Raw genomic sequence first — 25,440 nt, 5'->3', positions numbered from 1 at the left:
ATTGGATGGCAAATCATGTTAATGTATAATTTAAACCTACCATTGATCACAATATTGTCTGTACGCTATCACTGGAACAGCTTGATGATGTTCATTAACGCTGTGTGATCTTTTGCCCATTAGTCTACTTGTCATAGGCCACTGCAGCAGCACTACTTTGCCAGTGAGCCTTTTGCACTCTGCAGGGCCGCTGGTAATATCATATAGCCTAGGCTAGATATGTTCAGTGATTGATGTCACACTCACGTTGTATCATTACAATGTGGTACATTGAGAGAAATTGCATGTTTAAATTTGGTAAATAATAGCCTATAAAACAAGTTTTGCATTGTCTGTTTGCACTATGTATTTTGAAAGCTGAGAGCCATAAGCTCTTGGTGCGCGCGCGCGCGCACGCACGCACGCACACACACACACACACACACACACACGCACACACACACACACACACACACACACACACACACACACAAGATTGGTTCCGATTTTCTCTGCTCTCAGTATTAGATCGTAATTTACATACGCGTTTACGTGCGTCTTGGGCACTTGCACGACTCAGCTTATGGCTGGTTTGCATTTCTAGTGATGGAACAGAAACAGAAAAGGCGGCTGCCTGCCCTGCTGCATGCGTAAATGTTCAATTCCAATGAATCACAAAGCCCTCTTGCCTGCTCGGGGAATATACGGCTTAACTCCCCTGACCCGAACACGGTCTGTGTGGATTAAGAACTACTACTTAATCAACTTTGCGCAAAGACGCCCCGAGATTTAGTGTACGTCAAGATGATGCGCGGGCAAACACAGACAGAGCCATATCGACAAAGCCATTGGTATACATTAGATTAGCCTATACTGCAACAGTCAGCCAGCCCAGGATGAATTAAACCACTGTTGAATATTGCATGATGTGCCCACTATTGCCTACCCACAGATCTCTTCTTTAGAGATACTGCAGAATGCAAAATTAACACACAGCACAACTATCTTTTTCGAGTTGATATGACCATGATGAAACTTTCGCAGCCAACGCGTTTTACTGCAAGGACCAGTTTCAAAGCCTGGAGAGACAACACAACAAGCCACTGTCTGACATCAAGAGACCGCTGAACTCCACTTCGTTAATCGCTTAATTTAAGCTGCGGCTTATGGCAAACATGCTGTCAAATGCATGGGCCTGAACTGCCCATGCCATTATGGGACATCATCACCAAAGATAAACACAGCAAATTGTCAGACTCCCATCCAGCCAAAGAAAACGAACATAAGTAAATATAAATGACAGCGCGTGCACTTACCTTGTTCCATCAGTAGAATGGTCATTCCGACCAGCATAGCCCAGTAGAGAGGATTCTTCATGTTGATCACTCAGTTGTTTGTCTGATATTATGCCGAAGTGTGTTGATGTCGTCTGAAATAGCCTGTGTCACTGAAAATCCCGTGAAGGGGATTTCTTTTTCGTTCTTCTTGAAGTGGAGCAGTGCAGTTCCCGCAAGTCCTCGCTCTTTCTATGTGACTGACTGACTGTACAGCATCCACCAACGCACGGCGCGCTCCAACCAAGTCCCTCCTTCACTGGTGGTGATGTGTTGTGTGAGTGCTTGCCTCGGCTTGTGGAGGCGCTGCTGTCTCAGGCTGCGCTGTTATTCAACTGTAGAGGTTATATGCGCTGTAGCGCAGTTCAAATCATCTCCTTGAAATCCAGCTTGACGGTGTTCTTAATTTGGACAGTCAGACTCGTACGTAGGCTACTCGTATCCAGCGGTGTCAATTAGGGAATTTTCGTCGATTGCAATTTTCTAGAGTGATTATGTTTTTAATTGTCTGCTCTTCTGTCCGGCTGCTCTTCTGAAATGACCCGTAGGTTGCATCTCCAGAGGAAAAGCTGTGGCGACTTCTTGTGAACTCTTTCTGCACTCTGTCGAGCACACCAAACAAATCAACTCATAATTAAGTTGGGGCTGTGTGTTTGTTGCATGGTGACGATTACACAACTAGCCTGCCTACCCCTCCTCATGACTTATGGGTTCTCATTTAGCACACATAAGATAAGATAAAATATATGAAAAATTAACAATATTAACATAAAACATAAATACAAATAATTGACACAATGCTGGGAAGTCAAATCCCACCTCCCCTCAGCAATAGCCCGGGCTACACAGCCCCAGGGGTTTCACTGTCCTGACTAACACTCAAAGTTTCAGAGGTGCCAGGCAGATGCTCATTCCCTTTGTGGAGGGGGCCCTTTGCCTCCACCCTGTGAGCTTCTGTGCTTTTTTGAGGGGCACTAGCCCCTCCTATGCCCAGCATTGTCTGTTTGGGTGCAGGCACACCTTCGCGTCAGAAAGCGGCTAGAGCAGGCGTCTCTTCCGGGTTTTGAAACAGCTGGTGGATGGAAATGACTCTCGTGCGCGGCTTCAACTTGTAGCGTCGGGCGGCAAAATAAAAGGTAAACGCTTTTCCGACGCTACAAGTTGAAGTCACGCGATAGCGTCATTTTCATCAACCAGCTGTCTAAAAACAGGAAGAGACGCAGGCGTTTTCTTGACGGTTGACGCGACTATCTGGTCTTAACCTATACGTGCAGAGCCGTTGAAGGAGAGTTACGACATGTCCGTTACTTTCGACAAATTTGTTTCTTGTTGTTTGATATAAATATATGATTTAAATTAAGAGCGGGCAATAGTCTTTCACAAAATGCTTTGAAAAAGAGGGGAAAACAATGACATGGACATTATGTCATGGGGCCAGTCCAATGGCGGCTCTTTTACATAGACTTCCTGAACCGGAAGTTAGAGTGACATGAACCACGTGACCGGACTGTTTTCTACAACCTCATTGGCATAACTCTCCTTCAATGGCTCTGCCTACGTGTGAACACAAACAATGATTTGATTGGCTGATCACCCCATAGCGATGATTTGATTGGCTGAGCAAAGTACATATTGAGGATAAAAAAGTGAGGGCAGAAAAGTGAAGACGCCAAAAGTGATTGGCCAGAATTACATTTGTGATGATTCGATTGGCCAAGCATGGAATGTGATGTATGATGATGTATGATCACTGTTGTTAATTTGAGTCTCTGATCAATTCCATTGATCATGTTTGTGAGGGGCGCCAATTTACATCATGTATCATTTACGTCATATTGTTTCTTTGTTTGTTTTACATCACCATTACATCACCTAACCAACATGAGATATAACATTATGTTAGCGCCCCTCACTTCACACGGGTGTCGACATGAGTTACACGTAAAACATACCTGATTGTATACACAGGTTTAATGTTTGTCTTTAGTTCAATGTTTGTTTTATAAACGTCATTGACAATGAAGAGAAAATGTATGTCATAATGTGCCTCATTACGTCATATTGTCTCTTTATTATTTCTTAGCAATTCACAGCACAGATAGTCCTTCAGTCTGGTCTATCTGAGCAGGTCGATGTTACGAATGAGGGACATATCAGTTCCCCCTGTAGTTTAACATCAGTGAAGCGGAAGGACTCTCAGCTTTCTCAGCCAAACCATTTCATGCTGTGTCCAGTTCTCCACACAGGTATCAGGGGGACTGGGAGAGTTGTCCTTCAAGCGTCTCTTGTGACTGGCAGGGAGAGACTGGATACACCCACTGTTCTCTTTGCTCTCCACATCACCGTCTCCCCACATCAACGTCCGCCCACTAAGATTGTCTGATATAGCCAGACAGGGGCAGTCGAACTCTGCATGGCTATCTGCATGGTATGGGCTCCATGTAAATGGTGCATATATATAGCGCTTTTATCCAAAAGTGATTTACATAGATGCATTACCCATTCACACACACATTCATACATGCAAGGCACGAACTTGTACATCACATCGAGAGCAATTAGGGGTTCAGAGTCTTGCTCAAGGACACTGCCCAAGATCATATTGGGAACCCTGCGGCTCTACCCCTGAGCCACTGCTGCCCGTCAGCGTAGCCTTGTAGTGACAACTGCACCTGGATAAGACACCAGAAGGCAGGATAGCTGCATTGTATCAGTTCATTTTTGAGTGGTGTAAACCACTCCTACAACTGGCTGTTTGTGCAGAAAAAATTAGCATGGTTGCTATGTTCACCCTGTTCACCCGGGTGTGATTTCATTACGTCAGACATGATTTCATTACGTCAGACAGGCTATATTACACCACTCAGTTCACACGGGTGTGATTTTTTAAAGGCAGGACACCAATAAGAACAGTATAGCTCATCCACTCCTCCAGTCTGAGGCTTGTTAGCAGCACCCAACACTTTCAATCCTAAATCAAGTGTTTTCAGATCAGCCATTGAGTTAAGCCACTATGGGTGCGCTCGGACATTTGCACTGAATGCACTGGTATACCCTCTTGTCGTTCGTTTATTCAGTGCACTCGGTGTGTTGTCGTTCGAAAATCTAGTGTGCTGCGCCCCGGGTGTGCTGAGTGCCCCCACTGACCGACCCTACTCAGAAGTTGTGGTTGCCCAGTGTGCGTCACTGTAGTGTGTTGAGCGCTCCCCGGTGCATCAGTGAAGCTGAGTGCTGAATGCTGAGACCAAGAGTCCAAGGGACCAAGGGTCAGTAACCACCAGGGTTGGGGAATACTCTTAGTGACTCCCCAGCTGCAACAATTGTCAGCCGTAGAACATGGGGGTCCACAGTGTGATTCCCAACGTGCTTGTTGGGTGTTCTTGCCACTTTGCCAGTGCTCTCAGTACCATCACCCTAGACAAGGGCAGTGGTGATTTCATTGATGGATAACATACCACTACATCAATGTAATGGCCGGTATTGCATCCCTGAAGATAAAGCCATGACTTTTTAAAGGAAACATATTTGTGGCTGTCAAGGACACAGAACACCAAACCAGCTCAAACGACATTATCCTATCCCCACTACTATAATTGAAGAGCCACTGTTTGCGTATCCATTTATGTGTGTGTTCAGTTTGAACTGCAAACCATTAGTGCAATTGCCTCCAAACTCATAACAAATATTGCTGTGGGGTCAGACTCAGACCTTTGCACAGGCCACTTCTTTCCCTTTCAGCATGCATATCATTTTTACACTTTTCATAAACAGTCTATTTGGCAATGCAGGCTAGGACTGGAATGACACATCCACATCATTGATCTGCGCGGAATGCACCGTTGATGTTCGTCCCCAGTCTGAAATGGCCTACCATAGCAGCACAAGTGCTATCCATGAGCATCTCGAAAGAATACAACAAGACTAAGACAGCAGCTACAGTAAGTATTTGGAGGACGATTTCTCTGTATCTACTTTGTTTCTAGAACACTTATCGAAATAAAGTTAAAGTGCTTACATAAACAATTCAATTAAACCAATTTGGTGAATTACATTTTGCATTGTGCATGCAGATTTGTCCACATTACAAGAATCCAATAACTTATTAAAAAAAATCACACCTGTGTGAACTGAGTGGTGTAAGGTCTTATATAGCCTGTCTGACGTAATGAAATCATGTCTGACGTAATTAAATCACACCCGGGTGAACAGGGTGAACATAGCAACCATGCTCATTTTTTCTGCACAGACTAACAAAGCCAGTTGTAGGAGTGGTAATCACACCCGGGTGAACAGGGTGAACATGCTCATTTTGTCTGCACAACAAAGCCAGTTGTAGGAGTGGTTTACACCACTCAAAAAAAATACTAAATAAAATTAACTATACAAATCCCATTTAACTTTTCAGTTGAGCGCCGTGAGGAGATTGGCAGAGAATGTGTTAGACCAGGTCATTGGAGTCACCCGAGGCCGCTGGTAACTTTTCATGCATTCCTATTAACCCCATGGTGTCCACTACAATCACATTGCCATGATTGAGAGAATTCTGAAGAACAATCAAAAAGGATGAACTACTTGTCTAATTCCTCAATTCACTGACACGGTGACACCCTCTGGAGTCCCTGGCCGTAAAATGAAGCTGTGGTGCAAATGTGGTCGAGTGTGAGATTGCTGTAGGGAGTAGGGAGTACTGGGGAAAAACATTGGTGAAAATTTCTTCCTGCCAAAGATCGCTCATCATGACGGAAATAATGAGCTCCCCTTCATCTTTGTCAGGCGACGGTTTCCTGTCGCCATCCACAAATTTAGGGGAAAGAATGAATGAACACATCTACCTATTTTTATTGAAGGGCGGTCGCCCCTCCTGCTGTATGTCCAGCATTGAGGGTTTGCGTAAACACAAACATTGAAGAGAAAAGGGTGTAAACACAAACAATGAAGACAAAAGTGAGGACGCAAATTGTGATTGGCCAGAATGAGATGATGTATGATGACGTATGATGATAAGAGCGCCCCTCACTCACTTTATTGTAGGATTTTATATTCTAGGAGACTGACGTCTAGGATTAATATTGTTATCTAGGATAACTGACATCGTTGGAGATCCTTGTAAATGTAATTTTGTATTTAAAGCTTGCTCCTCCTCCTCTGTCCTCCCTTGTTTTGGACCCAAAGACATGTCTATGTCATTGACTGACACAAACTGCATACTGTAGTAGCCTACCAACTCCCAACATATTACTTGCATCAATAGACTGATCAGGCAACTGGGCACCATATTTTGCCAGCCATTGATGCTGAGCAGAATGTAATATCATAACCACTAACAACATGGTTCACCATCAACATTATGTGATGCAGATTGCAGAATACTTAGTACTAACTAAATTCAGTTGCATTAAAGATGTCAACACAAGTCTAACTGCATTATTAGAATCCACCTGGGCATGCTGGCACACCTGCATTTCCTGACCTCCTGTTGGTACCGGATGCATAATTGCATCATTTAAAATGATAAATTGATGCATAAAGACATGCTAGCTGTCCTAAAGTAATTTGCTAAGTAGGCTATTAGGCTACTAATGAGTTGACCCAAACAATAATATTGCCCATCACAAAAGCTATATTACACCTCCAATGTTTTATAATCTTATCTGTGGTCCTGTTCTCCTGCTTCTGTCTCTGTCCAGCTTCTTGCACTTACAGTATCTCCCCTGATAGAAATACACCGAATGTTTTACAAAGTCACTGACTAACGTATTTGTACTGTACATTATTTATCATGTTCTATGACAGTGGTTCTCTGGTATGTCATGTCAAGGATCCCCAAATTGATATGTACCAAAAAAAGACACCCTTCAGGCGTCCTACCTGAAAGCCCCTGTACCCCCAACACTGCCGGGCCTCACCTGTGAGTGTAATATACTATATGAGTGAATCAGATTGATTGATAAATATATTGTATAGATTTATTTTTATAAAAAGCAGAAGTTGTTAGTTTGAATGAATTAGTATAGATATGTCCTACTAATTAATGTTGTCAGGTGTTCCCTCCTCATCTCCCACAAGAAAAATGTTCACGCTGCTGGCTGTCTTTCTACTGGAGAAGGTTGTGTTGCTGCCCATTAGCAAACACAAACTTAGGCAGTAGTGATGGGAATGGGAATTATCGTTCTTGTCACCAACATATTTCGCTGACTACATAGTCCAGCTGATGGAACATCATGTGTGGTCTGACACAGACCACATACCTGTGTTATTACACGGCTTGGTTGAATGCTTGATTCTATTGGTAATTTCTGGATAATGACCGATCAGCTCAATAACAGACCGCTGTCTAATCAAAGACTCAGAGTACCTGCTGCACTGCTTGATTTTGTGGCGTATTCGAACACGTCAGCCATGTAAACAAACAAACCATGTAATTTACAACTAAACATTGCTCTCAAGAATGTTTTTGAACACATTTTGAAGTGAGAAGTGAGAAGGTAACCGAAAATGTATTCTATTTGATCAACACTTCCTTGTTTTCCGAGGCGTCTGTGTCTACCCTACGCAACACTTATGGCAGGGGTCTGCAACCTTTTTGAAACAAAGTGCCATGTTTTTAGTTTCTAGATAGTAAGTGTGTCACTTTAATTTAACACCACACCACAATTCCAACATGTTTTGATTGTCTACTAGTACGAATATAACCTTTAACGTTTTTAAATATTCTTTCACATTGTTATAATGATCATTAGACTCAGAGAAGAGCCCTCCTATCTCCCTCCCCAGTCAGAGTTCAGAGTGATCACCCTCCTTTGTGCTAAGGTTGGCACCAGTGCCAAAGGTTGCCTACCCCTGACTTATGGAATGCTTTCATTACCGTAAGCAAGACAATAATACATTTTGTTTATACTTTTGGGTCAATTTATTTATTTATTAAGTAAGTAAGCGGGATATATAAATATAGGCCAACATTTGAATATCAATGTAAAAAAGGTCACAGGTCTCTACCATATTGCCAAATTTCGTGGAAAACGACAAGAAATGGCCTTTCGGGCTTGACGTAAATGTAAATTGTATACAGCGATGTAAATTGTATACAGTTTTTAATTTGTACCTACCTGTACAGCTGTGAAGGAGTGGCACGGCATGTAAATAGCAGTTGTACATCATCTCTACCGTCTTCCGCCCTCTCTCCCTCATACACATTCATTATCTACCTCTCTCCATTGTTCTGCCTGTCTGGGGCATCTGAAGACAATGTTTTGGGATTGCTTACAAGTATGTAATGAGTCTGACACAGGCCAATGTGGGGGGGGTATAATACACAATTCTGATTGTTATTTCCTTGTTTTGATTATGCTGCCTTGTACAGAGGCGGACTGGGAACACAAATCAGCCTGGGAATATAATTGACAGCAGCCCCCGTATCTGTTCAAACTCATAAAAATAATAAGTAGTTACAACATTCAGCCAAAGCTAGACAGACAACTGATCAGTCAGACTATGAAAGAAATACAAACTAAAAGGAACAGCATGATACACAGTAAACCTACATAGTGTACGCACTGTACGGCACAGGTTTATGAAATAATCTCATATTTTGGTAGTACAGTTTTGCACAAAAGGTTTTAGACAAAAGATTAAAAGGAAGTTACAGAAACAGTAAAATTCTATTACTGCATGTGTAAATGCAGTCTATTTCAACTTTATGTAGTTCAATAACCTACACCAGGCTGAGATTATGTTTTGTCTGTCTGTCTGTCTGTCTGTCTGTCTGTCTAATCTTTGACACCGCAGAGCTTGTAGATCGGCTATTTTTGCCGATGAAGTGAGGGGCGCTAATATATTAAAGTCTAACTCATGTAGATTTAATGGTGATATAAAACAAACGGTGCCAACGCAAACATTAAACGTTACATTATGACATAAATCTTCCCTTCATTGTCAATGGCATTTACAAAACAAACATTGAACTAAAGACAAACATTAAACCTGTGTATAGGAGGGGCTAGCGCCCCTCAAAAATATAAATGAATAAATACAATTTTGCAATAAATAGGAGGTCTATTTGTGGTCCTTCCTTGGAAGTTTGTGAAACCCTGCCCTAAATTGACAAACATAGTATTTTTGCTGCTCCTAGTCTGATCTCTCACCTGTGATAAAGTTCAACAAAGGATGAATTGTAATACATAATCAACAATTATGAATGCAGAAACTTTACTTGCTGTTTGGAGGGGGTGTGAACATTAATGTTCATGCAGCAGCCTGTCATGTATGTATGTGACTGGCTAGTGCCAATTGCTACACAATAAATGTTCAGATGTAGCTTTGTTCCAGAATTACATTGTGCTGTAACAGCGTACTATAGCAGGGTTTCTGTGCAACTGTAAGGCAGAGAGCATCACTCTTTACAGCATATCTGCAGCTCACCGCTCTAGCCGACTCTAATCATGCACAGCTTATTACAGTCTAATCAGCTGTGCGAGTGTGCGTGTTTCAGTCAAAGCAGTTTTGCCCCCTGAATTCTGTACACCCAGTAATGTTTGCAAACAAGAAACCTGTCCATTATGCTTATAGTGTGAAGGAATGGAAATGAAGACATGATATATTATCAATTAGGCCCATCATATATTGAGATACTAGGCAAAAGCCATTTGCCACTTTCTGAGGGCACTTCTATTACGCCAATTGAAAGCATTTATGTTAGGATTGTTATTCCTCCAAATGTCAATTAAATTAAATCTTGGCACCTTTAAGTTTTCAATTACTGAAATAAAATCTTGTGGAGGCCAACAAGCCGTATAGTCTGATTTAATATGTTAAAATCCACAGAGCAACAGTCAAAACGTTTTTGGCTGGGGACCCCTGCCCCGGAAATGCTTTGGCCATGTCTCGCGACCCCCGCCCCCTCCCCACCACCAATACAAACTGACTGCAAAAATAACCTTAATAATAAATGGTGCATTTTTTTTAATAATAGAGACAATATATCAAATGAAACCAGATAAAAGTGTTTAAAGTAATCCGTCTTTAAACGGATTGGGGGACCCCCCAAAATAATTTGGCAACCTCCTGGGGGGTCGCGACCCACAGGTTGAGAACCCCTGGTCTACTGTACCAGAGGGTTGAGGGAAAAAAAGAGAAAATCCCATGCATTTTCATGGCACTCTGAATCTTGCCTATGGTCTCATTATATGCTCGTGCTAGAAACACAAATTGAGAATATGTCTTAAGTAAATGTGTACGCTCTAGGCCTCATGCTCATGAGAAAATCATGGATGTCGATATTGCCGTTGTCAACACAGAATACAGTGGCTTATTGTGAAGATATCTTCTCACTAGACTGCCACTAGTGAAACAGTCTCAGTAACATTGTTTTTTTAACAGCCTAGCTTTGCAGGAGGCTAACTTAGTACCTCTACTATTTTATTATGTGTTATACCTTTTACAATATTACATTTTATTGCAACCACAGGTCGCATTTACTATGACATCGTACGTTTTTTTGTCCGTCAGTCAGGGTATCACCCAAAATCCCCATGGGGAAAGCCCCCATATATGGTGCCCAGATCTCGTGACATCACGTGACATCATCATGCAGTGATGTAGATCCCTGATGTCATAGTAAATGCGACTTGCTGTCGCAAATAATCCCATATATGGAGATCCCTGATGTCATCCATATTGGCCAGCAACTCTACATCTGACCTCAAACCTCAAACCTTTAAGCCAAATTCCAATACCCCAAATCTCGGCCACTCGGAGTCATTCCAGCTTGACCCGGAAATGGTTAATGTTCCAATTGTTAATGTGCTCCATCGAGGAGGCGAGTGGAGTCGAGTGGAGGAGCTGAGTGGGCTCTCCGAGAGCGCATACAACGAGTGTACATCAGGTGCAGGCTCGATGGTGTTTTTTGTCTCCTCGCGGCGGATGTCCGCATCACGTGTACATGTTTTTTTTCCTTGTCCAGTGACATAAGTCCTCCTCCTCCACACTAGCGCTGCGGCTGACCCAACACACGCACACACATTAACTAAAAGCATTGCCGTTTGTTGAAGAGACACATTTTCGCTCAATTAAAAGAGCTTCAGAATGATAAAGTAGCCTATCTATAGCCTACATATGAGAAAGTGAAAGGACCACAACAAGCCACTGGCTTGTATGATATAAAGCATAATAAAAGTAGGCTATATAAATGCGCACTTCATCTGCCTCAAAAGCTAGTTAATTTCTCTCTGTACATGCCTGAATGCCAATGCTCAGACTGCTATGAATGACGGCACACAAATGTATTTATTTATATGTGGATTGAACTGAATATGTAAGTCAGAGAGACTACCCAATTTATTTGCAAAGCAGCGGTACCGTACGTGTTGCTTATACAAGCAAAAAGGAACACGCTGCGGGCAGGTCAGGAATTCCCTCCATGAAGAAAAAAGTGGAATGTCCGCACACGATATAGTTCTGCTCCCCATCGTGTGCGGACATTCCACTGAAACTGGGATGTGCCAAAGACCAAAGTTTGCCAACTTTTCCTTTAGGTGATTTTGCTGAACCGCAACAGTGCCTTACCGACGTCTGACTGATGATGAAGTTACACCATCAGTCAGCTGGCCGAGTGTTGACGTTTCCTCATTGGCTGTTCAAAATGATTCAGCATGAATAGTTTTCTATTACTGTACGTCAACAGTGGCTCCATAGTCTTACACCTGCACAGGTCTTCAATTATATCCTCAGTGTCCTAAGAATGCTTTATAGCAGTTTCACTCAGCTCATTCCAAACGTATTGCATGTTAATAACATTCTTCTCCTAGATAACACAACTCTGCTCTTAAAATTGCAGACTTCTGAATTCATTGACCAGGCTGTTCACTCGCCTCAGTCGAGTGACACTACTTGCTGCATCCGTTGTTTCGCACACACTACTAGGTTTTTACCTAGTCTCATCCAGCACCTCCCAAGTGATCTTATATAAAGGTAATATCGCTGACAGCACTTCAATAATCTCTGCACTGCAGGTAGCTCCTTTCATCACACTGTGGTGAGTTATTATAGACGAGAAAGATGGTTGTATGAACGGCAGAGCACTGATAACCTGGGAATTTGACGAGTGATTAAGGAACGGGCATAACTATTGTTCTCACTAATAAGCTCTTACAGTAGGCCTACAGTTGGAGGCCATCGATATTGTCCTTTTCTTTTTGCTGAGGTTTGCGTGATCTGCGCAAAAGGACAGTTAACCCATTTTGGGCGGGAACCCCTTTTGGTGTTTTAAACATTGTTATAATTTAGCTATTGAAAAATAGCAGATCTACAAGCTCATAGCGCGCCACCGAGTGGCGCGCTACGAGCTTGTAGGTCTGCTATTTTTGAAAAATCGTGAAAATATTTATTTCAGAAAACTGGAGGATTTAGAAGGATTTTTTAAAATTTTGAGGTCAGGCCTAAATGGGTCAAATGATAAGGGACAATATCGGTGGCACCCAACTGTAAGTCTAATTCACTGGTGAACTCAGGGGGGTGCAAAAGGGTGCAGGCTGCGTCACAATCCATGCCCAAACCAGAGACAATACAACATAGAAATAGGCTTATATCATATATCCTTAAGAGACTTTGCTTAAACGTTCTGGGATCTAACAAGAAAAAATATATATAAAGAAGGAACAGCAGGCAAGGCAGAAGCGTTCGATGCGTGGGAGACACTGGAGTGGAGGCAAACTGGAACCGGAAGTTCGATGAAATGCATTGCAGTCAATGAGAGCCGGCTGGACTAGATTATGAAAGAACTATTTGAATGATTGTGACCGTTGTCATATAATTGGTTCAGGAGGTATCATTTATGCCACGTTGAACGTTCAAAAATGTACTTTGTGTTCTTAAATACTTAAATACCAGGATTGTACAGGATCTCCTCACTGGTCAGTGAGAATACATTGAGGACTCTTGTAGGAGCACTCATCCAATGTCACTTACACTATGCATGCACCTCATGGTACCACAATAACCACAGCACCAAAAAGGCCTTAAAAAACAAAGCTTCAGACATCCATAAACAAACTGGTCAGGCTACTATTTGGCCTTCCATCTAGAACACATTTAACCCCTGCTCATTTTGTTGGGGTGGGATGGCTCAGGGTAGAGACAGAGTACAGCATGTGGGTGGGCCTCGTCTACAAGATACACTACACCTCATTGACACCCATGACATGTACCTGTCTAAGTACTTCAAAAACATCACAAACACCAGAGGGAGCTCCATAATTCAAGTTCAACCCAGATTTGGCACGAACAAGGGTTTAAATATATTTTTCTGCTATGCTACCAAAATGTGGAATGCCCTACCAACAGCCATAACGAAGTGTGAATCCCTACTGTCCTTCAAAACCACTCTAAAAGAGCACTTTCAGGTTGCTGCTCGGAACTGCCCGCCGTAAAAGGTCAAATCCCCTCCCCCCTCCCCAACAAGATCCAACACTAACCTCGTTGATAGCTTTGTCTGGTCAGTGGAGAGATTGCTGATTGGTTCTTGCTGCCACTGTTGACCGGACCGGTCCTCGAAGCTATGGAAGACAGAGATGATATAGTCCATTTCGTAGGCAATTATATTTTCCACATGGTTTCAGTGACATGTCACGTAAGCATGTAGTATACTTGAATATAACCCTGTTCTCTTAACGAGACATGAGGGCAGTACATCATTATTGTCTACAATGTATGCACCTTTACAATATGTAAAGTCAATCGTGGTAAAATTACAGTGAGTGCTGTATATGACCTACAGTATAGTGCTTTGCATGTCTACTCTATAGCTCAAACAAAAACTATTGACTTCACTATAGAACTCCCTAGAGCCAACAGCTGCACGCCATCACTACAGAATATGTGGGTGCCACTCCTGATTATTATATGTAAAATATATTATTTTACATGAGACGGCTCCGTCTCATGTCTTTACAAACTTAAGTTATATTATTTTGCGCTATAGGCCTTCGTTCGTGATGATTCATGTCCTGTTACACACTTATAAGGAGAGGACAGCAGAGGAGAGAGAGGGGGGGGATGTGATTTCAGAGGCCAGAGAGACACATTGAAAGCTGTGAGACATTCTTTGATCTTCCTATACTGCGTGCACATTACTTCAACATTTTGTCTTGGTCTCGTTATCTCTGAGCACACATTCCAAATCAACTGCAAGTTAGTGTTGGCAAATAAATGTTTGAATATTATTATGTCAATATTCTCTGTTTACAGGCATACTCTCAATAGCTCTGGGTCCATCTATTTGCTTAATGGCGTATCATATTCAGGTCACGATATCGACATTGAAGCAAACCAAGGTTGATCAGGAGGATTATCATTTGCTGAAGACAAACTAAATTGTCCTTCTGCAACTTCACTCCATTACATAGACTGACTGCATCGCCTCCCAAGAAGAACAGATTTGCAAGTCATAATTTATTGTGTCGCAATGCAAGGTGTATGGATACCTTGTAGATGTATTATTGAGGCTTGCCTCCTGGTGGATATTACCACTATTAAAGCACCCCTTTATTTGTTTTTTCAAACACCATGAAAGGCAATGCAAAGACATAAAACACATAAAAAAACTTTTTTAGTAACATCCAAATCTGTCCTGCTACCAGCCAGGAAATATTACTGACAGAACTGCAATAATCTCTGCACTACAGGTAGCTCATTTCATCACCATGCTACTAAGAGAAAGATGATTGTATGGATGGCAAAGCACTGATAAACCGGGTTACTTTAAGAAGGATTAACGAAGCGGCATAACCATTGTTCTCACAAATTAGCTCTTAAGTGCATAATGCACTGCTTGACTCAACCAGTTTGGGAGGGGGGGGGGGGGGGGGGGGGGGGCACACACACACACACACACACACACACACACACACACACACACACACACACACAGTCTTCATAGACATGACAGCCAATTCAAAAACAAAAAATAAAGAAGAAAAGAAACACGAAAGTTTGTAATAGAACGGCTGTGTTGACACAAGTGCAGCATATTTTACACTTCGGGACCTCACATTTTTGTTGCTCTAACGTCATGGCTTACTTACTGTAGGTTTATTTTCCTTGGTGACCCCACATTTTCCATTGCATCAGTGATGTAACAATCTGAGAATCCCAAACAGAAAAACAGAAACCCCTGTTAGTGATATAATGATGTGGAAGAAGATGAAGCCTTCCAAACAATTTCTCTGCTTCCTCTTTTGTCAGCATCTTTAGAAATCTTCATCTATATAATGCATCACCCCTGCTCTACATTCAGTGGTCCTGGGCAAATAGACCATTACAGTATTTGTCATTGCGGTTAGCAAAGTTCCTGTATGATAGCCTATTTCTCAATAAACGTTTTACTCTTTTTCTTGTCTTCATTTCAACCCTACCAAAGTCTATAGCAGAGGTATCCATATTGTGTTGTCTTTGGATATTGGAGGACTTCAAACGGCAATAATGACAAGAATAAATTCATATTGATAAGCTTTAGCCATGACTACAGTGGAACTGCACTTCCAGTTGATGAGTAACTTTATCGCATATACTGTATCACCACACAACATGCAGCTCTGTGTCCTACACCAAATTGGTTAAGAAATCTACAAAGAATGAATGAGCTACCACAGCAGTCTTTTTTCACTTTTTGTTCAACGTTACTCCATCGTTTGTTCCATTTGTTTGAGACTGTGGCTGCCTTCCGTCCTTCAATGTTGGTACATCGAGCATTCACATACACATTCCTTAGTAATGCTGTCATTGATGAATAGGTTCCAAGCATACTTTGAAGGGATGGTAAAAGGTAAAGGTCGTCTCGAGGGCCTCTTCATTATGTTATGGATTGCAAGCTTCAGAGTTGTTGTTCGTTCCAATCGCTGGGGTTGTGCAATAAAATGTTTGCACTCCTGAATCTGGCAGGGACGATAAATGTGTCCCTCAAGTTTAGATACTTTACAGACGGCCAGGGTTTCTGTTGCACTTAATGAGCAAGGTAGTGCTCCCCATTGTTTATCGTCTTCGCCCCCCCCATTGTTTATCGTGCACACACACACACACACACACACACACACACACACACACACACACACACACACACACACACACACACACACACACACACACACACACACACACACACACACACACACACACACACACACACACACACACACACACAGCTAATCTCAAACACCTGAGCCTCTATATATACACCGATCATATTAGGTTAAATTATATGAACCATGTGGCAACAATGACCGCCAAACAGGGATTTGATATTCCATACTGTTTGCCTGTAATTGGCTTCAACAATTATTAGTGGGCAGGGCCTATTATATAGACAAAAATCGCATCAGTGTGAACTGAGGGCACTCTTATCATCGTACTTCATCATGACGCAACATGTCAATTTGGTCAGACACATTTGACGTAAATTCTTCATTCATTGTCAGTTGGAAATGAATCTTTGTATAGGACAAAAATACCGATTTGCTCATCCACATATGACGTAAATTCTCTATACATTGTCAATGGGAATGTTTATGTAAGACGAAAATATACACTAATAGCTGAATATAGGAGGGGCTAATGCCCCGCAAAAATTCTATACGTATGGTATATCACACAGCCCTGGCTAGCCACCCAGCGTGGAAAAGACAAGCATTCGAGAAGTGCCAGTTACAAATTCAAACTTACGATCATGTCTGGACCCTCTTCAGGAGTAAATGTATTCCTAAAGAAGATTCGATGTGATGAATATTTAATTTACAGATAGATAAGTGGGAATAACTTGTGTGCTGATTCTATTGTTTTCTTTCAGTTGCTCTTTATGCCAGTGTTGGCATGTTACAGGGTTCAAGTAGTTTACAAAATAAGCAATTCACTATTGTGAGGAAGAGCGTCTAGGTCAATATTTATGGAAGATACACCTCATAATGCAGGTGCATTCAGTTTGGTACCGACGTGAAAATGTTCTGGCTTCTTTATTTTTACTGAAATCCAGACCATATGCTTGGACCACAATGAATAATAAAGAATTAGACTCACAACTATAGGCTTACTGTTTCACTTACAAGACCAGGAAAGTACAACGTAAACAATAAAACAGTTACACAAGCATGTGAACCAGTGTTGAAATGTAAGGAATAGAATCCCTTTTTTAGGCCGATGCACACCTCAGAAGGCTAGTGACAGTGAGGCATAGAATCCCTGACCTTAAATATTGAAAGTCATTTTGGAGTTGTTCGTCACATTTATTTATATATTATTACGTGTACAACAAAGCTACTTAAGACAATCAAATTGTACCGGTTTGATTGTGATAAATCTGATGGTTTAGTGATTTGAAGATGATCAAGCTAGAAAGCTTTTACTACTTAAACACAATTATATTTCATTTATCTGCCCTGCACTCACTAACAAATTAGTTTGAGACACCATCACATTATTGATGCAGTATTATCAATATTTTCTTAAAGAAAAAGCAGGGCCATCTGGGTAGATAAATGTGCACAAAAAAAGCAGCCTTGCCAAGTGTTACAGCCATCAAGTTCAGTAAAGTGCAACATCAGTCAAGCTCATGTGTCTATGAAATCCCTTAGATCAATTGCAGCAATAAGAGACAAATCCCAATAGGACTGGCAAGGCTGTGTAGCAGAAAGTGAGGCAGTGGTCCAAAATTGATTATTTGACCATCCTGCTTAGCTCTACAAGGCCAAGGCAAGCCATATGGATTATCATTACATTTGGGGACAATCAGTGTGGAGGGTCTCAGTAACAGTTATTTCTGGGACGCAAGTAGCTCTGGTTCATAGCTCGAATGCATTCATTAGAGCTACGAGACTGCATGAAATGCAGACCAGCCTCTCCTCTGTTGCGGAAATATAAAGATTGTTTTACCTACTCACCAATACGAAGGCGGCTTGTGTTATTAGAAAGCCTACTTTCCTTAGTGGACACACTCTGAGCCCCCCACCACACATATAAAATGCACTTTTTAACCAGAAAGGGCTTTTGTTTTTCACCGGAAGGAAAACCCTGGTCTATGAGATTTTCTCTTGGCAATATCGGTAGAGGGTGCAGTGGAGTAACTATAAGTAAAATGTGAAAAAAAATCCCTTTCTGGCCAAAAAGTGCATTTTATATGTGTGATGGGGGGCTCAGAGTGTGTCCACTAAGGAAAGTAAGCTTTCTAATAACACAAGCCGCCTTTGTATTGGTGAGTAGGTAAAACATTCTTTATATTTCCACAACAGAGGAGAGGCTGGTCTGCATTTCATGCGAGGGCAGGAAGCAAGGAGTGGCAGAGCCTTAATGCAACGGCAGCAAAGGGCATTAGGGCTATAGACCAGAGCTGGGACACAAGATATGTGGGCAACTGGCAGTCAACAGCCCTGAATGTATAAAGCACCAGTATACAACTTAATCTACAATTTCAGGTTTCAGGGACCGATCAAATTTGCCTAGCGTAGATTGGGAACCTCTGGGCTATAGTATATAGCCTATAGTGCATCATTAATTTAAGACTGCAGTTCATACCAGTTCAATCACAAAAGAACACACTCTTTCAGCTAACATTGTACCGTTTAGAACTTTCGATATAAGCCTTCCTTAATAGTTTAGCTTTATATATCCTCAACTAAACCGCATTCTCCCTCGGATTAGTCTGACCTTTAAGAATGTCAGACAAAAACCGAAACTGTAACAAATCATCAGTCTGAGAAGGATTTTAAATGTTACGCCAATGATGTTATCCTCGTAGAGAATACAGAAATGTTTTGATCCTCACCACCAGCTACGTAACCCCTTTCCATTTGTTAGACGAGGGGAGATAAAAGGAGATGAGGAGGTAGTGCTGGTTCAATGTGATATAGTCAGCCTTAGAAGTGAAGTGAAAGGTGTCAGAATGAGGATCGCAAGGGGAGGCCCTCCCAAGAGTCATCGTCTCCGTTCACTGATCCCCTCATTTCATTTCTGACTCCACCAATTTCAGCTCCCCGCTCATCCTGTCCCTGTGAGTGTGTGAACATTGTAAAAGCTAAGCTCAGCATGCATATTTTATCTGTCTTCGCCAACGTTCACCCGCCATGAGCAGAAGGCAAATAGTAAAATAATGTCGCATATTAGATGGTACCTGTACTGAAAAAACTGAATAATAATACTAAATAAATAAATAAACAGAGTGCAATACATTTAATTAGAAACCTATGGTTTCTAATACAGAAAAGGCAGTCATGATTAAGGGCGGGGGGGGGGGGGCGGGGGGGCTTGTAATTGTATAGAAAACCAACTTGCAGAAAAAAAAGAAAAAGACAAAAATAAGTTGAAAAAAAGAAAGAAAGAATTGGGAACATTTTCAACCAAAAAGGTTTGTTGCGAGTAGTGAGGAGAGCAAAATTAATATTTCAGGGTTTTCATTCTCCAGCATTTTCTTCCATTTTTAGTCACCAGCTTGTTTTGCTTACAAAAGGCCCTCTGGTCATATTAATAGACATCTAAATTTCAACGTCAGTTCCCTTTCATAGCGCCTGTATGCACACAGGGATTTGCAATGACTCCAGGAAGAGAATAGGAGATGAGAGGGCGGGGAACACTGGAACTGGGGGGGTGGGGGTGTAATCCCATAGCACAGAGCTGGATAGGATGGTGCACTCCTGTTTAGGATGGGAGATACACCTGCACGTTAGGTGTTAGATGGAGAAGGATTTGATGGGATTGAGGGGGGCAGGCTATGTGGGTGTTGCAGGGGAAATGCAAGCGTGTTGAATTCTAATGAGGCCTCCATTCCCGTTTGATGAGTTGACGGGTTCTTCAGTCTGCATTCTCTAACTTTCTCCAGTCATAATTAATCATTTTCATGGTAAAATGTGCTTTTGTGTGAGAAAGACAGATGAACGGCTTGACTTTTTCTGACATTTATTTGTCTTGGCATGATAATCGTAATGGACCATACAAGGCCAGCAATCAAACTCGACCTCCTCATACATACAGCAAGGTCAAAAGGAAGGTTTTAATCCATCATTTTGCCCAACTGTATTTTGGTCAAAGCTACAATTTCATGTCTAATTAGGTGGTAAATAATATGAATACAAGCACTGACAGTAAGTGTCAAATTATGCAAAACAATGTGTGCAAAGTGTCAGTTGGCCTAAAGTGGTGATGCTGCCTGCAATAGTCCGTCAACAGCAGCATTGATACGCTGATTGGATATATCTGTATGGATGTGGTATTAATGACTTGAAAAGGCTCTCTTATGTCAAGAAAGATGCCCCGACTAGGTTATGGTTACTTTTGGTTAAGTCGTTTAAGGTTTTGCAAAGTAGGTTCAGGCCAAGGCATGCAATGACTTGTATGAAAGTATTAACGTCATCTCCTTTTGAGAGCTTAAAATGGCTATATCTCAAATGGAAAAACTGAACTACTCTTGGCTTTTTAAATTATTATTATGATTTATCTATTTTAGATATTTGAGCTTCTTATGCCTTTATTTGATAGTGTAAAGTAGTCTGACAGGAAATGGGGAGTGAGAGATGGGGAGTGGCACGCAGAAAAGGTCGCCGGGATCAGGACTCGACCTGCGAATTAGCAGCCTAGGGACATCTACACCAGCCGTCCGGGCCGGCTTATTAGATTCTAACAGGAGTTTTTTACATTAGTTTCCACTTTCCAGTTTTTTGAGTAGGTTTATAACATTTAAAGAACCAATTATACTGTATTAGCTCGCATACTGTATTATCATTACACTGAACAAGGCATCAAAAAGTCAACTCTACAAGACAAACAGAATTGAATAGGTTATCAAAATGTGTCATATCACTGGATTTTACAGCTAAACAATTGTGATTTTAGTTTAGCAATGAGAAGCAACAGCATGCCTACAAATAAATGAACACCACATGCAGCAAATAAAGTCAAATTGGTGCCAAAATGAATCCTTTGATCACTCCAACGATAGTTTGTGCTGAGGAAGATACAAATAAATAGTGTGGTTAAAGCCTGAGTACTGATGGACAACATAGCATATTACAAAAAGAAAAGAGAGGGTCGAATGAAGAGAATAAAGATTGGATGGAAATGAACAGCATAGAAACGATTCATTATAGAGCATGAATATGATTAAGGCCTGGGTGTAGAAGTATTTTGAATGAGGTGAATAGATGGTGGACGGCTTGTGTCAAATTAAATGTCAAATGCTTTGACAGATACTAGTGTTTGCTTGCCTGGTGTGTGCATGCACCTTTCAACTACAGTAATCTTGTTGTTTGGCATACCTGACCTCTGATCTCTGCGTTTCAATGCAGTATTCATAAAGTAAAGTCAAGTGATATTGTACCACTATACAGACTGTTGAAATGTGCATAATGGATTGACTTAATTCTAATGCGGGGACAAGATAAGAATACAGATATACCCTCACATAAAATGAAGGATAAGTTGTAGGCTGCAATTATACTCTTGACTAGTGTATTAGAGAGAAATGTGGAGATGTTCCAGTTGCACATTCAGCGTTATGAAGTGTCTATGGCTAATATAGTATCACAAAATTTGAATACAATTTGAAATGCTGTCAATGTTGCTGGCCTGCAGCAGTATACCCTCTGTTCTGTCAGGACTCAGCAGCAGCACTTATCTACCGCCACAAGACAATTGCCAAAGAGCCAAATATCCCACTGGAAATACATTAATTCATGTAGAAATTTGGAACACATCTTCCCATAAGTGGCTGAGGCAAAGATTTTGTGTTTTCTTTGTCATGACAGTTAAAAGTACTACAGCCTCGGACCAAAACAGAGAAAGACATGAGTCAAAAACCAACATGCTCTATGCAAGGGATACTATAAGGCGCGGCGATAGTCGTTGAGAAATAACAGGATGATTAAACACTGAGATGTAGTCAAGGTGTTTAATCATCTTGAAGGGGGTCATTTCTAAACAACTACCGCTGCGTCATATATTATCCCGCTTATTACACAGCTACATAATGAATACATTATAAATTGACCCAAAAGTAACAACAAAACGAAGTACTGGTATTTCCTTGCTTACGGTAAAAGTGCTGCACTGGCCGTCCCTCCAGCGCAACACGGTCGCCTCGGAACACAACGAAGTGTTGAATAATAGAAATAGAATATCTTTTTGGTTACCGCATTGTCTATTTCTCGCTTCAAATGTTTTCAAAAACATTCTTGAGAGCAACGTTTAGTTCTAAATGTTTGTTTACATGGCTGACTGTCATGTTGGATACAGCATAAAATCTACGCAGTGCAGCAGGTGCTCTGGGGCTTTGATTAAACGGTCATTCAGAAATAACACACCGCTGAATTCAGTGATTGACCAATCAGAATCAAGCAATCGACCAAGCAAACTTGAAAGTGACGTCACGGTTACAAGATGGCGGAACGCTAGTTACACGCTCTGCTACTAAGTCATGTTTGTATGCTTTTTAAACCCAATTTCCGCCAGCATTAATTAATCCCTCGAAAGTTTATTGCCAAGGTTTTATCGCGCGTAACACTTACTTTGAGGAGCCAAATATCCGTAACCGGATGTTACAGTGACAAACTGCTGTGTGTGGTGTCATGACCGGTTGTTGTTGTCTCGGTCGGTGGTGGAAAAAAACGATCGAGAGTATCACTGAGTAGAGAAGAGAGGGGTGACAGATTCAAAGAAAACCCTGAATAGAAGAGTGGAGAAACATGCACATGCTTCAATACAAGCAATTAACATTATATCATGCTCTGGGGCAGACCCAGTTGACCTCTATTTTGGATCAAGATGGCAAGAGAAATAAATCTATGAAAGACGGTTCATTGGGGCATATGGTGGCAGGACCTTCAGTCACTCACAACAACTACTCAATGGCTAGTGTTTCAACGGGAACCGTAATTAAATTGACATTTGCATTTCGATCTATAGGAAAGACATCAGTAAAGAGGGCCAGAAATTGTGGTCGAAAGCACACATTCAATGACCGTGATGCTTGTGCATTAGTAGGCGTAAGGAGAAAAAGAAAGTCTCAGGTGACTGCATGTCAATGCAGGACGTGATCATCATCAAGAACAGTCAGTCTACCACTACATAGAGAGGGATATTTAAGTAGTAAACCCCTCATTACAAAGAAGAAAGACAATTTAAGAGTTTAGTGGGGCGAAAACCTAGGCACTGCACTGGTCTACAAAGGATGTTGGGGGGGTGGGGAAGAATTACATGGTCAGATGAGTCATTCACCATTTTCTGTGTGAGCGATTGCATGTCTGGCATAAACCAAGAAAACAAAACAGGCCTGCATGCTTGACCCCTAGAGTCAGGTTATGCAGTGGGGGGCATTTTCCTAGCATAGTTTGGGTAGACTTGTCCCTTTAGAGGGAAGAGCCACTGGAAGCCTTTATCCTAATATGAAATACTTCGATCCTGATGGGAGTGTTCTCTTCTACAATGGCAATGCCACCATTGGCATGAGGGGTTACTGAAGGGTTTCATGTGCCCATTCCATGTTGTCCTATTGCTATATGTCTGTTGTTGTGTTGTAGGCCTACTATAGAGGTTTCAAACCTCTATACTTGCTGTAAACCAAATTGCCCCCCCGAGGACACTAATAAAGAACTTGAACTTGATCAGAATTAAAATGACTAGTGGCCTAGCTAGCCAGCAAATCTGAGACGCACGCACGCACGCAGAAGCACTTGTGGAAATTTGTTATATATATTGCGTCAGAGCACGCCCAAAAGTAGTCTGCAAAGGTCTTAGGCAATAACGGAGTTTCAGCAAACTCTACATCGTGCAAGTACAAGTACGTTGCAGAAAGCACATATCTTCATAGCCAGAATACTGAGAAATATTTGTGAAAAATGTGGAATTAATTTGAGCATTAGTGTGCTGCGAGACCCTGGCGAATGCTCACTCCGAAGGTGTCTACTTTGAATAGTGTAGCAGGATGTGAATCATATGCTATGAGGGGGCACGGTGGCACAGTTGGTAGTGCTGTCGCCTCACAGCTAGAAGGTCCTGGGTTCGATTCCCGCTGGGGGTGTGTTCTCTCCTCCGCGTCATCAGTGCCCATACCCGAGGCGGGGTTGGCGAAAGGGCCTTTCTGTGTGGAGTTTGCATGTTCTCCCCCTGTCCCCTAGTAATGCTGGTCTCTAAACTACCTCCCCCTGGTCAGCCGAGGCACCTGATGGAGCCATGGAGGGGATAAACATTTTTTAGGGGAAATAAAATCATATGCTATGGCCTTCACAGTCACCAGAGCTAGTGTACCTACTGTATGAGAAATGTCATAACCAAACATGTATCTTTTGGAAGAATAGTCCTACATCCCTCAAGTAGAGTTCAAGAGACTTCTATGCCAATAGAATAGCAATCTATGCCAATGTGCATTAAAGCCGTTCTGGCAGCTCTTGGTGGCCCAATTGCTTTCTAAGAAAATGTTGTTGGCTTTTCCTTTCATTTCTCTCCCCTTTTTATATTCATTAATTCAGAGACCCAGTGCAGATATCTAATGCCAGAATCTATAGCTTATTATATTATTTATTTTTCTTGATCATATAGTTATTGACCCTTATACCTGTATCTCTCCAGTGTTTCATTCTTACAGTTACTCTATGACACCTAAAAGTATGTGTTAGTTGTGTGTTCTTATGTGCGTATTTGCCCTGACTTAAAGGTGGCCAGAGACTTGCATGTGACTATACATGAATTCGTGAAGCCATTTACTGCCATCTCTTGGCCAAGGGAAGAAACAGCAAATACAACAGCAATAAAAATAAAAAAATATCTATAAGTATGATGTTTTCTTTACATCATGCACTTAAGGTTTTCCATTGCATGCCTCAATGCATTCCTAAGCCATACATGCTTTCCTCTATTAACACTTTACCACAATACACTTATCTGGTGCACATGTACGAGCACTAAGCTCTGCTTAATCATTTTAAGAGTCATGAACTGAGCAATTGACTTAACCACAAATAAGTCCAGTGTTATTTTATCCATCCGAACTCACTCCAACACAAAACAGTCTCTGCCAGCTAGGCGCCTGCAGGAACAGTCGATGGGGCTGATTAGAAATCCGTCTGATGAGGGTGAAAGATGAGCTTCCAGACCTCCATCATCTGGA

The 25,440-nt window shown here is 41.7% G+C and overlaps 1 protein-coding gene across 2 annotated transcripts in view; it reads right to left on the bottom strand.

Annotated features, from left to right (window-relative positions):
- Positions 1–25,440, bottom strand: part of ntm (neurotrimin) — a 555,361-nt gene that overhangs the window by 483,341 nt on the left and 46,580 nt on the right. The window contains exons 3-4 of one of the 2 annotated variants that reach the window (XM_079508855.1): positions 15,389–15,446; positions 13,781–13,861 (exon numbers count right to left, since the gene is read on the bottom strand). Coding sequence is in view for 1 of the 2 variants with exons in the window: in XM_079508853.1 (XP_079364979.1) it covers positions 1,296–1,356 (61 nt within the window). In the remaining variant the exon portion in view is untranslated. Of the gene's footprint in view, positions 1–1,295; positions 1,501–13,780; positions 13,862–15,388; positions 15,447–25,440 lie in introns of those variants that run through there. The other variant, XM_079508853.1, reaches the window with a different exon arrangement.

The sequence above is a fragment of the Electrona antarctica genome (assembly GCF_951216825.1).
Source record: "Electrona antarctica genome assembly, chromosome: 8".
In the NCBI taxonomy this organism is placed as follows: Eukaryota; Metazoa; Chordata; class Actinopteri; order Myctophiformes; family Myctophidae; genus Electrona; species Electrona antarctica.
This window is presented reverse-complemented; position numbering and strand designations above follow the sequence as displayed.